The sequence below is a fragment of the Polistes dominula genome, unplaced genomic scaffold, assembly GCF_049000335.1.
Source record: "Polistes dominula isolate Pdom_NZ unplaced genomic scaffold, Pdom_raw_medaka contig_37, whole genome shotgun sequence".
NCBI classification, from domain to species: domain Eukaryota; kingdom Metazoa; phylum Arthropoda; class Insecta; order Hymenoptera; family Vespidae; genus Polistes; species Polistes dominula.
The window spans coordinates 567002-582291 of NW_028301169.1; the positions used below are offsets into that span (position 1 = coordinate 567002).

The 15290-nt window shown below is 26.1% G+C and overlaps 2 protein-coding genes across 2 annotated transcripts; one reads left to right on the forward strand and one right to left on the reverse strand.

The window, feature by feature from the left end:
- The first annotated feature begins 72 nt into the window (after positions 1 to 72).
- Positions 73 to 6962, forward strand: LOC107069974 (zinc transporter foi). Its single transcript, XM_089179070.1, is given in 13 exon segments — positions 73 to 807; positions 1204 to 1440; positions 2965 to 3581; positions 3584 to 3782; positions 4600 to 4661; positions 4764 to 5004; positions 5106 to 5275; positions 5344 to 5544; positions 5625 to 5754; positions 5878 to 6150; positions 6264 to 6440; positions 6531 to 6718; positions 6810 to 6962. Coding segments are annotated over 11 exon segments (2382 nt in total). The 5' UTR covers positions 73 to 807; positions 1204 to 1440; positions 2965 to 2987; the 3' UTR covers positions 6957 to 6962.
- A 2250-nt stretch (positions 6963 to 9212) lies between these two features.
- On the reverse strand, positions 9213 to 15092 carry dgt1 (KAT8 regulatory NSL complex subunit dim gamma-tubulin 1). The gene is given in 10 exon segments (XM_015327791.2): positions 9213 to 11970; positions 12072 to 12212; positions 12301 to 12423; positions 12518 to 12654; positions 12744 to 12922; positions 13393 to 13526; positions 13528 to 13562; positions 13714 to 13895; positions 13972 to 14218; positions 14694 to 15092. Coding segments are annotated over 10 exon segments (1455 nt in total). The 5' UTR covers positions 14719 to 15092; the 3' UTR covers positions 9213 to 11718.
- Positions 15093 to 15290: the final 198 nt, after the last annotated feature.

The following is a 15290-nucleotide window of genomic DNA, read 5'->3' on the forward strand; positions in this document are numbered from 1 at the left end:
ATAAACAAATATTTTTCAAATGTAAACATATCAATAATAGAAGTTTTATATTAATCTTTAGAAATAATGAAAATAGTAGTTGAAAAATTTACAAATAAGGATCTAACAGAAGATCATCGGTCATTGGTCAATACTATAAATTGTATATTCGAATAAAGCGATTCTATTGGCTCGTGCAAAATAGCAATCGTCCAGCACGATAACCTTATTTATCTTTCTAATCAAAGATTTCTTTATTATATATAAAATATAACTGCGAATAGAAGAGATAGGATTAAATAAATAAATATCTTCATAGTTTTATTATCTTTAAATAAATAATATGTAAAAAACATTGTATCGTGTGCGCAAGGAGTAACCTTTTTAACGTGAACGCATTTTTACTTACTCGCGCACACATACAATCAAATGTATCTCCATCCTAACGTAAAATCGAAAAGACTTCAAGTACATAAATCTAATAGATAAAATTCGTAGATTTATTTTCCATGAAATACGAAACGTAGAAAAAGATCAAAGAAATAGAAAGTAGAAGCCAAAAAAAAAAAAAAGAAAGAAGAAATGTATTGTATGATGGGCTGTTAATAGTGGTGTAGTTGGTGGTTGTTAGTAGATAGTGGTGGGGTGTTGGTGGTGGTGGTGGTGGTGGTGTTTGCCTTAACCGACTGGTTATCCTATATATAAACTAGTACGCCTTTGGACTCCGTTAGCTTTGCGCGTGTTACGGAAAGGGTGCGTGTCGATCACGATTAACATATGCTATATCGTAGCGGGAATTTTGTCTCCAGCCTAAGAAGGATAGTTGAGGTAAACTTAAACGATAAATTAATCAAACGATAAAGACAAGTAACAGACATATTTTCTTTTCAATTAATACCTTAAGCAAAGTGATTATATTTGTGCGCGCGACTCCAGTTTAATGAAGATACTAGTAGTAGTAGTAGTAGTTGTAGTAACAGTAGTAGTGTACTAAAAGTAATAATAGTATTAGTGTAGTGTAGTGTAGTAATAGTAGAGAATTAAAGTAAGTGATAATAATCCCACGCTTGGCCAAAGCTCTCATATATTTTTCATGTCTATTTTAAAATCAACAACCACAGCTGTTGTTGTTAGACACAGTCCTTTATTATTTTAACCTAAATTCAATAATTTGTTTTAACGGTTATGTCCGTGTGATGTTGCTTTGTTGGTGGTTTGTTGCAGATGTCGATGCCGGTACCGGTATTTTATCGAGCTTTATTCGAACAACAAGGATAAAAAGAGATGGCAATAGTGCGCTCGCGCGACTCTTCTCCTCTCTTTTCACTTAATCTTTCCATGCGCCTTTTTTGACAGCTAAAAATACTATTTTTGATGAACCAACCAACCAACCAACCAACCAACCAACCATCCGACCGACCGACCGAACCGAACTTTCCTTCGAACTCAGCGACTATTTCGGTGCGACGATGAAAACGCCTTTTGTCAACCTACGCATTTTTTTTTCTTCTTTTCCTTCTATTTCTCTTATCTTTATCATTGTTATCCTTTACTTTCATTGCATTTTTATGATCCAATTGTATTATACAGTCTTTTATTCCCATGTCCATACATTAATGGTATTTTCTAATGAATTATATTTACTTTAATTATCACGTCATTCTTGGAACAATCATACCGGTTTTAAAAAATTCAATTTACATTGTTTATAATCTCCCTCAATTTTTCATTACTTTTATATATATATATATATATATATATATATATATATTTGTTTTTATTTATTTATTTTGTAAATAGAATAGGTAATAATTTATTGTTCATTTTTTTAAATGATAATTTTTATTCATTCTTTTTATCATTTGATGCATTTCATTTATTGTTTCTTTCTTTCTTTCTTTCTCGCTTTCTTCATCTTTTTTTTTTTTGTTGATAATAAAAACATAAAAATGTTATCAATTTTTTTTATTGAGAGAAAAACAAAATGTGAAGAATAAACAAAAGAAAATATTTCGTTTATTTCTTATATTACATTTTGATGAAACAAATGATTTTGATTGAAACATGAATTATATTGTGTCATTTGTTTTAATAATGGCTTCCATTAGAATTTTATTTTCTATACATTTTTGGGTTGACTATATATAATTGATCTCTCTCTCTCTCTCTCTCTCTTATGTTTGTTACATAATTTGGCGTCTCTGTAATAAACGAATTTTTGTATTTAATCAAATTATTTGTTATTACAAAGATTTGTTTTTTTTTTCCGAGCATTTATCATTGTTTGATTTTGTATTATTACATTTATATAAATAAACATTTTATTTTCATAGATTTTTATTATGAAATTAATCGTTATTTAAATTTAGATTTAACCAGCATCATCATCATCATCATCATCTTTATTTGTTTCTTCATTGTTTTTACCTTGACCGTAAAAACATATTTGTTTATGTTATTTACTCGATTATCAATTTACAGATTTACTTGAATTCAATATTTAAAAAGAGTGTAACAAACAAGGAGAGAATTTAAATAAAAGTATTTTTTTTTTTTTTTATTACAATGTACTAAATAATTGCATATCTTTGTGCAGTTATTTACTTTACTGTATATATATATATCTTATTGATCTAGATAAATGTTTCATGTTATTTTCTTTGAATACAATCTTCTCATTCTCAATGCTTGCACATTAATCGTTAACATTAGATTTACGAATGTTTTGTTTCATATTTTTGTAATGACTTACAAACATTGTTTCAATGAAGGATTGAATAATAAAGGTATAGTAATTAATATTTAAATATATTTTATTACGTAACTAAAAAAAAAAAAAAACAAAAAATGTGAAATGAGTCAAATTGGTTCAGTTCATAAATCTAGTGTTAAATATGGTTGGTTTTTTGTTGTGTTGTCTTCTTTATTGCAATACAATTATATTATTATTATATAAATATATATATATATATTTTTTGTTTACAGAATATCTTTGAAGATACTTCAACATGTCTCATCACTTTGTTACTGTATGCGTAGTATGTGTTTTATGTGCTGCACATATTCCATGCTCTGCACATACAGTTTTTCAAATAACAGATGCAACAACAACAACAACAACAACATTATCATCCCATGACATTATTAATTATGATAATATAACTACTAATTCAACAAGTCAATCGTCAATATCTGAATCAAGATCTAAACAATTGTTACAACTTAAGGATTATTTTAAGATAAGACATAATAATACGTCAGATAGAAAGAAGGACAACGTTAAAAGGTCCATTAATACTCAAGAAATGAATGGAATGAATAAAACTATGTCGATAATTGATAATAAATCTTATTCCGAAAAGAAAGTTTTGATTAAGAGGAAGATTGTTAAAAGTAATAATAATAATAATAATGAAGAAGAAGAAGAAGAAGAAATGCATAAGAGTGATGATGATGATGATGTTGTTGTCAATGTATTATCGAACAATCATTTGGAAATTATGGAAAGACTTGGTCAAATTCAACCAATTCGTCAAAAACATGGATCATCATCCTCCATGTATTTGAATAATGATGATCATAGCAAAGATTCATCATCTAGGATACGAAAAAAAGGAATACAGATGTGATTGGGAAGAATCACATGAAGAAAATCTTTGAGGCCTATGGTGATGGTCATGATATTAAAATGGAGGGTTTTGAAATGATGTTAAAAAAATTAGGTTTATTAACACTTTTGATTGATTCTACAAAATTAGATGATGATCATAATGTGGACATCAATCAGTCGGATAATCAATTGGGTGAATATTGTTCAATAATATTTAGTTAGAATAATTGTTAAAAGAATTAAAAGTAAGGATAGTTTTTTCTTTTTCTTTTTTTTCTTTTTTTTTTTTGAGACAATTAGTCAGTCAGTTGATTTCAATAAATTGAAATTGAATATTCATTTTAATTAATGGTTTACTATGAGCAATAAAAAACCTGTCCATCATAATAATATCATAGTTTGAATGCCCACCTAAATATATATATAACTGTAATTTGGTGTATATACTTCATATATATATATATATGTATATATATACGTGATCTATCTATTGACGATAACAATGATCTTGATTAAGCTTACAAATGCTTATTTCATGATGACTTGGTTTAATAATTTGAATATATGTCCAATTGACCTAATAAGTCACTTATTGATTTCATTGACCTGTCTGTTAGATCTTTGCCGAAATATATTCACTGTATAAGATGTAAATTCAACTACATAAGAGTAAAACTATTATAAATTAGACAAGTTGTTAATAATTAGAATACTTTTTTTTCAAATATTACAAAAAACGATTAGAATTATTTAAATGAAGAATAATATTTGTTACTTGATATATAATTCGTAAACAAAATTTAATACATTTTCTTTTTTTTTGTCTAATGTCAGCAAAAAAAAATTCTACTCATATTATATTTTATCATACGTTTGTGTAATTTTATATCAGACATTTTTTTCTCAATTTACCAAGTCATCCGTTTTTTTTTTTTTTTTTTTTGATTAACAATAAGTTCATAAAACAACATTTTGTTTTTTAATATTATTTTATTTGAAATTGATTACAGATAGTAAAGCTTTACGACATAATAATGGCCTACAAGATAAAAGTGGAATTAATAAAGAACGGGTAAATATATATATACATATTATAATATATTAATTATTTTATTATGGAATATTATTATTATGATATATTGTATTAAGACAATGTATGATTTAATGATTTCAGTGCTTAAACAGTAAAGAATTGCTAAATATGGTTGCACAAGGTATCCCATATAATTCAAAAAACAATGACACGACAATACCAAGCTGGCTTTTTGAACGTGTTTGTCCAGTTCTCCTTTATCAGTTGTTAGGAGAATCAAGTTCAGAAAGAACTGGATGTATTCGAGTACCACAAAGTTATAAAACTGTTATGGATGATACTGATTATCATTCAGAAGATTTAAATCGTAACATGTTTCAAGGTAGAGTATATATGATGATGATGTTGTTTATTATTATATTAATCATTTTTTATTAATTAATAAAGAATATGTTTATTTTTTTGTTTTTTGATTGTTTTCAGTGTGGTTGTACTCAACGATTAGCATTTTAGTTATAAGTCTTTGTGGTTTGCTTGGTGTAGCAGTAATACCAGTAATGGGAAAAGTTTACTATCATCAATTATTACAATTCTTAGTTGCCCTAGCTGTAGGAACATTGTGTGGTGATGCACTTATACATTTATTACCACACGTAAGTTTTCATTGTTATTTTTTACAATGTAAAAATGAAAAAAAATAATGATTGAAATTATTTAACAGGCAATGATGTCACCAATGTCACATAATCATGAGCATGGTCATGATAATGAAAATAATCTTGTATTAAATCACGAAGAACAACATAATTTAAATATGTGGAAAGGTTTTACAGCTATGATTGGTCTAGTGTTGTTCTTTTTCACTGAAAAAGCTTTAACAGTTTTAGCAGAATGGAGAAAACATCGTCAACGTCGTAACAAAGTAAATAGAATAATACAACAAAGTTTTTTTTCTTTTTTTCTTTAAATGATTATTACATTTAATTGAATGTTTATTTTTAGTTACCATCACGTGTGAGAGTCAAGAGAGAATCCGATGGTCCTAACAGTAATGCTGTTGGAGAAAAACTTTGTAAACATAAATATTCCTCGTATCCATATTGTTATGGAGAAATTACTGCAGAAACACAAGGTACGTTTACTTGTTGATAATTTAAATTAAAAAAAAAAAAAAAAGAAAATGAATTTACAGTTTTAGATACCTTGGACTAATTAATATCTTTACTTTAAATAAACTTCTTTTTTTTTTTTACAGATAATCATCATAATCGACAAAACAAGGAAGATAAACCACCAGCCATTGAAGAGGAAAAACCATTAACAGAAAATTGTAATTCTGTATCAAAAATGATGACAACTGATGCAGAGAAAAAAACAACTGACGATTGGAGATTGGATGATTCCATTGTAAATAATGCAAAAAAGAATGCTGCTGATGGTGCTGATATACCATTAAACGAATCTGAAAGTTATACAGTTATTATACGCGAGCATGAGACCAAACATCATGGTCATACACACTCGCATGGTAAAATATATTTCATTGAAATGAATGAATTTTAATATCATCGTGTAATAATTATATTTATTTCAATGTACATTTCTTAATTATATAATAGATCGATATATGTATTATTTAAGGTCATGTACACTCTGCACCAGAATCAATGTCAAGTGTAGCTTGGATGGTTGTAATGGGTGATGGCCTACATAATTTTACAGATGGCATGGCCATTGGTGCAGCTTTTGCAGCTAATATTGCTGGTGGATTTTCTACAGCTATTGCTGTTTTTTGTCATGAATTACCTCACGAGTTAGGTAAATTGGATAGAGATCAAACTAAATTAACAATAGGATTGATTATCAAGAAAAATATTAAACAAAATAATATGATTTTTGTGTAAACAGGTGATTTTGCAGTATTGTTAAAGGCAGGTATGAGTGCTAAACAAGCAGTCTTTTATAATCTTTTGTCATCGGTGCTGTGCTTATTTGGTATGATACTTGGTGTTTTATTGGGCAGTACACCTGCAGCAACCAGTTGGATATTTTCTATAGCTGCTGGTATGTTTATATATATAGCTTTGGTTGATATGGTAAGTATTTCAACGATATTACAATATTATTATCTTAATAATCAATTTGTATCTGTCAACTATACAAAATATTAATATTTCTTATTTATAGATTCCGGAATTGTCTTCAAGTCATTCAGCAGAACGTAGTTCACACTGGCAATGCTTGTTACAAGCATTAGGATTATCATTGGGTCTTGGTATCATGCTAGTTATTGCACTTTACGAACACAACCTTAAAAATATATTTAATAATTAAATCATATATATTGGAAGTATTTTTGAAAAAAAACTGGTAAGTTTCCCCCTCCCATAATTTCCATAGAGATATATTACAGGTAGAGGAGACAAATCTTTGCATGAATATAGCAGCAGAAAACGAAAGGTTGATGTTGTCTCTCTCTCTCTCTTTAATTCATGCGGTATCGGCGCATGCGCATTACACTTGTCGATGCTTATCGTACACGTATGTATACGATACCAGCTACCTTAACCTCTACTAGCAGACTAATGCGCATGCGCCGGTATCGTATGAGTTAAAGAGAGAGAGAGAGAGAGAGAGACAACATCAACCTCCCATGTTCTATCTATCTCTTTTTATTTCGTTGACAGGTTGTACGCTGGCTTATCTCTGTTCTATGTGTAGTATATCTCTATGAATATTTTTTCTTATGTTTAATAAACAATTATATATATTTTTGTTGTTCATTTTTATAGCACATTTACCAATGAAGTTCGTTATTTATAATAATCAAGCAAGAAGGAGTCTGTTATATCGATAACTATTAAAGTATAGATAAAATAATACAGAAGATATGAAAATATCAAGATAGATAATGCAGCAACACTTAACAATAAGAGAGAGAAAGAAAGAGAGAGAGTGAATGAATGAATGAATGAATGAATATAATTAGATAAAAAGTGAATTAATTTAAACACATAATGACAATATATTTGAAGTATACTTACAGAATTGAATTACTCAAAGTATACTTCTGGATTATTGAAAATGCTGTCTTTTTGGTTTTTTTTTTTTTTTTGCGAAGAATGTACGATGAAAGCTTGTTTTTTTCAGTGATTAGATAAAAAGAAGAAACTTTATAATGATTACTTATTTTTTTTTTATTATTATTATTATTATTATTTGTTATTTTAATAGTAAATAAAGTAATTGTATATAATTGCTGCTATATATATATATATATATATATATATATATATAAATGATACGATAAACACATTCACTAATACGTTGAAAAGTAATCGTGTTTAAATTAATATTAAGTATATAATAATATTAAATAATGAAAGGGTTGCCTTAGTATTCATACTTGCCATTGTTACATGATTAAATTACAAGCAAAAATAATTAATATTAAAATAAGAATACCATTAAACATGATATATGCGTTTCTTTTTATAATTTATCTTTACAAACTTTGTTTTTTGTTAATTACCAAAATTTCGGTTTTTTTCTTTTTTTATTCAATGATATACTTAAACATTAATCTTTTAAATAAACATTTAATGTATTTCTTAAAAATGATTATTAGACAGCTATAGCAGCAATTACATAAACAAAAATATTTAACCTTTGCTTATCACTCTTCCTGGAGTAACAACACGCTTACTACACATGGGTCCAAAGGACCCGGATGAGAAAAATCGTTGTAAAAAAAAGAACTATTGCGTAGATTTACTTGAACATTTTTTTGTCAGACTTCTTTAATATTTACTTAACAAGACTAGATAAGTTTTATAGCTTGAAATGAAATGGAAAAATTTGTTTAAAAATTACCAAAGTTTGAACCAAATTGAGAAAAAAATGAGATTCAAGTTGCAAAAAAAAAAAAAAAAAACAAGAAAGAAAGGTCTGAGTCCTTTGAACCAAGTGTGATAAGCAAAGGTTAATTAATTGGTGGCTTCCATTATTTTGTAAGTTATCTAATTACTTAAATTCAAATGATGATATTAGTTTAAACATTGATTTAAAAATAAGATAGATATTTAGACAACAAAATTGCTTATATAAATTTGATAAGTTTATCATTCAACTTGATGATGCTTTTCTAATTAACAAATTATTCGATATTATTATTATATAAATTTCTATTTTCTATGGACAATTATCTTTTCTACATATAAACAAATGAATTATACGAAACGAGTAAATAGAATTTGTCAATTTCTACTTGACTTGTAAAATAACTCGAAATAACACTGGAGATAATTTATCATTCGCATTTGAATGCAATTTTTTTATGCATTTTCTTTTTTTCTTTTTTCTATATAAGATTTTTCAATACTTCAAAATTTCTCATTTTTCCATATGATATTTTTAACATTGAAAATGATATTAGTAGAAAAAAAAAAAAAAAAGAATAGAATTAATTTTTTGTTTTCAAATCAAATTCATCGAATTTATTAAAACAAAAAAATAATCTCACGTTTATCACACATATTCTTTCGTAATCATTCGTAATCGTTTATTTATTCAATTACAAATGTAAAATCATTTTTTTTTTTCATTTGATTTCAGTATTTAATTAATGTTTTTTATTGTTTATTTTTTTTTTATTCATTACATACACACCGCCGGTGCTCACACATATACATACCATTGTTTATTTTTACGTGTAAAACTGACTTTAACGAATAAAAAAAAAAAACTTTAACTTTAGCTGTGAGATTGAACAACAAGAAAATGTTAGCACAAATTGATCAAATGGATTAAATAATGGATCCAAGTAAAACGAATTCAAAGATATTAATCCTAAATTGCATTTACATTTATTTATTAAGTTATTGAACAAACCAAACTCTGTTAATTGCTGTATCAGAAAAAAACAAATGTATTAATTATTGTCCCATTGTTTGTTATTTATCATCACATTAATTTCAATAATAATGATTAAAATGAAAATTCAAATATTTTGATAAATTTCACTCTGAATTTTATGAAAAAAAAAAACCAAAAAAAAAACAACAACAACAGAATTTTATATGTAATAAACATTAATCGTATTTAAGAATATTGAAATGAATTATCATCATCATCATCATCAATCTTTATAAAAATAAGAAAAAGAAAAGAAAAGAAAGAAGAAGAAGATAGTTATGATTATTTATACATCTGCAAATTATTCATTCAATTTGTAAACATTAAAAGAAAGCAACCACCTGCAATGATAGAAATAATTAAAACGTTCACAAGATAGACTTAATATATTTTACTATATATTTATAATATTTTACTATTAAACTATGCTTCGTTTTGTTTTTTGTTTTTTTTTTTTTTTGTTACTTTGATATAAAAAAAAAAAGAAAAAAAAAAGAAAAAATAAAAAGAAACTTGTCTGTCCCACCAATAAAAAAAAAAAAAAAAAAACAACAAAGTGTATAGAAATAATTTTGTGAAAGAAAATATTTGTTCGTTATGAGAGATTAATTAATTAATTAATTAATTAATTAAAAAAAAAAGATGTGTTAAGATGTTAAAACATATTTTTTTATTTCAATTTATTACGTGTGATGAGGGTCATATTAATGTGTGTGTGTGTGTGTGTGTGTATGTGTCACAATATTATTTGATATAATTTACCATCCATCCCAACCCCCTAGTTATAATTCATAATTGTCATAAAGTTATAAATAAATAAATAAAAAAATATTTCAATGATACACATGTATAAAACATAGAAATTTATCTTTCACTTACATATGTTCATTCGTTCATCATAAAACTTGATAAACATGTATACCATTGAACTGAAAATCTCACACATACATCACATGTATATCTATCTATCTATCTATCTATCTATCTATCTATCTATATCAACAACAACAACAACAACAACAACGCTGTAAGGGTTTAAGCAATGAAATAAATTTAAGCACATATTGTATGCGGTCATAATTGCTGTGATACTACCTTTTACTGTATAATATTATTATTACTATTTGTATATAAAATATGCATGTGTGTAAAAACGTGTTATTACTCTTCTCTGTATTATCATTTCACTTTTTCACTCGCTAATAGGATTTTTTCTTTTTTTTTTTGACTAGTATATTATTGATATCTTTGTTTTTTAAAAATACAAAACAAAAAAAAAAGAATAAAACAACAACAACAGAATTTTTTTTTTTATTAATTTAATTCACAATAAAATATTTACATTTGTTCGAAATAATTTTCGCAATTAATTAAATGAATATTATTGATATCTTAGTTTTTTTTTTTTTTTTTAGAAATACAACAGAATTTTTTTTTATTGAATTAATTCACAATAAAATATTTATATTTGTTCGTAATAATTTGTCAATTAATTAAATAATTTAATAGTATCAATAATAAAATCAATACTTTCATTTTCATTTTCATTTTCTTTCTAATGCAAGCAATCGACATTAGTCGTCGTCGTCGTCGTTGTGATGATTCATCATCGTCGAAAAATTTTAATGGTTTTCTATAACGGTCAAGGTACATTAGATGGAACTATGCGATAACAAATATATACATGGTGTAGATGTATTCGTGTATTTTTTTATAGAAGAAATTTTTACAGAAAAAAAGTATTGTAAGTTTCATCGATAATGTATAGTAGTAGTATACTTTTTCTAGAATTGTTTTAATCGTTTTATACAAAAAATTTAAACAACAAATTTTAGGATAAAATTATTAAATATTATTTGTAACATCAATTTATAATTTTTATTACAAACACACACACACACACATACACACAAGCACACATTTGTAATAATTTATTATCATATTTAATTAAAACTATACATATATCGATAGAAATCTGTTACAAAATTTTTAATAACAAATATAAATATTAAGAAGAAGAAGGAGCTTTGCTTGATTCGTATTGAAATTAAATGAAATTGTTATGTCGTTCAATTAATAAAAGGATAACAACGAAAATAATAATAATGAATGTTGCTTAATGTATGAATATTTTTTTATTATACAGTAATGAGACTTGAAATTAATATAAAAAATCATGTCGTCACATGGAAACTAGTTCATCCCTGTCACTCATTTGAGCTGATAAACTGAATGCTGTATCTGTACTAGCTTCGCTATTCAAACTTTCATTGAATGTTGGTTTTATATGACTAGTATCGTTCATTTCTCTCATTAATCCAGCCATATCATCGTCTGGATCTATCTCTTGAGTTTCCCCAACTACGTCAATTTCCATTGATTGATTATCGATCATTGATGATAATTCTTGTACAGTAGATTTTTCTTCTTCAATCTAATAACCACCAACAACAAATTATTCTTTGATATAAACTGTATATAAGAAATACATTGCTAGAGTGTAATTAATATTTAATTTATAATATATTAGCTTACTTTAATTGGTTCTAATTTACATGGGGGTGGTAAATTCATATGAAATATACAGTTAGAATCGTATATGACCGGTATAGGTTCGTGGCATTCAATGTCGGCATGCACTGCACCACAAGCTTTGAATAAAACTTGATGTTGATCCTAAAAAAAGAAAATGTAAATGATTCTTGTCATCATTATTTTATTAACTATGATTTGTTAAATAGAGTTAAGATTAAAATAATAATACTTTGAGAATGTGTTTACGACAATGTTTAGCGGAAGGGAGTGTTCTTTCGCCACATTTAACACCACCTTCTGTAAATATGCATTTAGATACATTCGGTTGTTTTTGCGTTGTTCCTTCTGATACCTAAAATATTATTATTAAACATTGATAATTAATTAATTAATTAATTATTACGAAATATGTTAATTCTTTATTCGAAATATATTTTTACATTTACCTGTGCTCGACGTTCTACAGATTTTTTATACAGTATAGCTTCTACACCACTACGTCTATGATAACGATTCAATGCTTTCAACTTTTCGTAAATCTTTTTTTCCTTAGCCGTTTTTTTCGGTTGATCATGTATACTACCTGTATATATGTAATTAATATTTAATTTTGATATTTTATATTTTTGTATAATTTTGTTGTTTGTTGTATTAATATTATCGTTTACTTACAAACGGTTTCTTTTTCTTTTTTCAAAGCGTGTAGATATTTACGTCTCTTTTCTCTCAATACATATTGTAATCTTCTAAATTGATCAATGTAAAGTGACTGAAGACGTATTAATTTTTCTCTAGCAATGTAAATAACTTCCTCTGCCGTAAATATTCCTGCGTGTCTTAAAAAATAAATACTAATAATTTAACAAGTAGAAAGTATCTTATTCTTGTGCATAAAGCAACTACCAAGATGAATGATAGATAGATAGATAGAAATAAATTAAAAAATAATAATAATTAAAAACAAATTAAAAACAAATTAAAAATCAATTAACTACAGCTTAACAAGAAAAAAAGAAAGAGTAAGAAAGAGTAAGAAGAAAATGTTGAAATTTTTATTTGGAGAAAAAAATCCAACACGGGAAAAACGTAGAAAATCAGGTATTTCGTAAGTACCCCCTGGGATTTATATCTTTTTCTCATTTAAGGGGAAAGCGTAGAAAATCAGGAATTTCGTAAATACCCTTTAGGGTTTATGGATATACGAATCAATAGAAGACGGCACAGGCTTAAGCATGCTAGCAGTTCATTCAAGGATAGATATATTTTTCTTGTTTTTTTGGTAGAAAGTTTGATTCTCTTAAACATACCAACGTAAACTTACTTCAATGGATCTTCTTGAGGGCTATGCAAACTTTCGTTATCACTATCATCGAGACAAGCATTTTTTAAAGTATCACTTACTGTAGTAGGTTCAACATCACTATCGGATGAACTAGCATAATCTAAAATATCACACTCCACTTGCGTTCACCCTATAAGCATCGATTTCATCTAAAAATTACAGATATTTATTTATATATTATATTAAATTTAATTTATGATATAAATATGATTGAGATTATTTCAATGTAATAATAATTTCATTTATTATTATAAAAAAAAAATATTGGAATGTAAAGAATTTAATCATCAAAATACTTACTAAATGGATCTAATGCTTTAACTTTATTTTCTTCATCTTCTGTATCTTCTGTACTTGAGTCAGTTGGTTTGACATAATGACTCAAATTTAATAACAATATTTCTGGTGTTTGAGGTAATGAATGACGTGATGTTGATTTAATACGAGCAATTTGTGCTTTTCTAGTATGTTCTATGCAATAACTAATAAACAAAATTATCTTTATTAATATTATAATGAATATAATCAAAGTTTTTATCAATAGAACTATAAACTTACGAAATATCTCTTTTATCAAGTTTCGGTGCTGGATTTTGACATTTTCTTCCATTAGAATTATAAATAAATGCGCATTGTTTAAAAGGAGCATTTGGATCTTCAAGTATATGTTTTAAACAATATGAATATCCTTCATGACAAGGTTGTAAACATTCATACGATCCGTAAGAACATTTACGTGTTTTTGTTGATGGTTTTATCGTTGAAGTAGACATTGTTGATTTTGGAATTCGAAACATTACTCGTTCTGAAAATATTTCAATGAACAATTGATTTTATTTGTAAAAAGGAACAAAATTGTAAATTAATCCTTAGATTTAATCTTTTGAATCATTTTTTTTTTTTTAGTTTCATTCATACTTTTTTATTTTAATATTTACAAAATTCAAATTTACCGCCATAACACGATAATAAAGATAACGTATAAAATGTTAGATAAGTTGAATATTAAATTAATCTTTACATTAATCTTTTAATAATTGTTTTAGTTTCATTCATACTTTTCTATTTTCAAACAGAATTCAAATTTGCCGCCATAACGTAATATATAGATATAGCCTATACAATACAAGTTAGGTAGAAAAAAATATAGAAAATGTTTATAAACGATACATTTTACGATAGAAAATATTACATTTCTAAATCTTTTAGCTATATGAGTATAATATAAAAGAAATACTATAGAAATAATGAATAATAAATGATGTTCGAAAAATACGTACGTTCGGTGTGAGAATTCATCGCCATGTTGTAGAAAACGTTTTCACTGAATTTCACTAATGCCACACATAAATATTGATAGAATTTATACACTAAATAAATATTTTTCACGATAATATTACTACAACACACGAAAAACGATATATCGAAATATTTCACACGAAAAATTCTATGTTCTCACAAGCTTATCGTATTTCGTCACTCTGAACTTTCACCATAGAGAAAATCAACGATAAGGGTTAACGATTTGATTGTTATTTTCCGGGATCAAAAAAGAGTTTAGTTTCTAAAAATAACAATCGCATTAGTTATCAAGATGAGTCATTGTCCAAAAATTTTTATGGGTTTTTAATGACGGTCAATGTCCATCGGAATGCATTAGATTGAACATGCGATAAAATTATTTAGACTGTTGTGTTTACTTTGCTATCAGTATGACGTCATCTCCTGTATTCAAAATAACTAGAAACACATGGAAACTATGCAATGTTTATCATATTGTTACAATAGATTTTAACAATAAGTATGAATAAAACAAATTTGTTGACAAATTCAACAAGAAAATAATAGAAATAAATAAATGAAAAAAGAAATAGTAA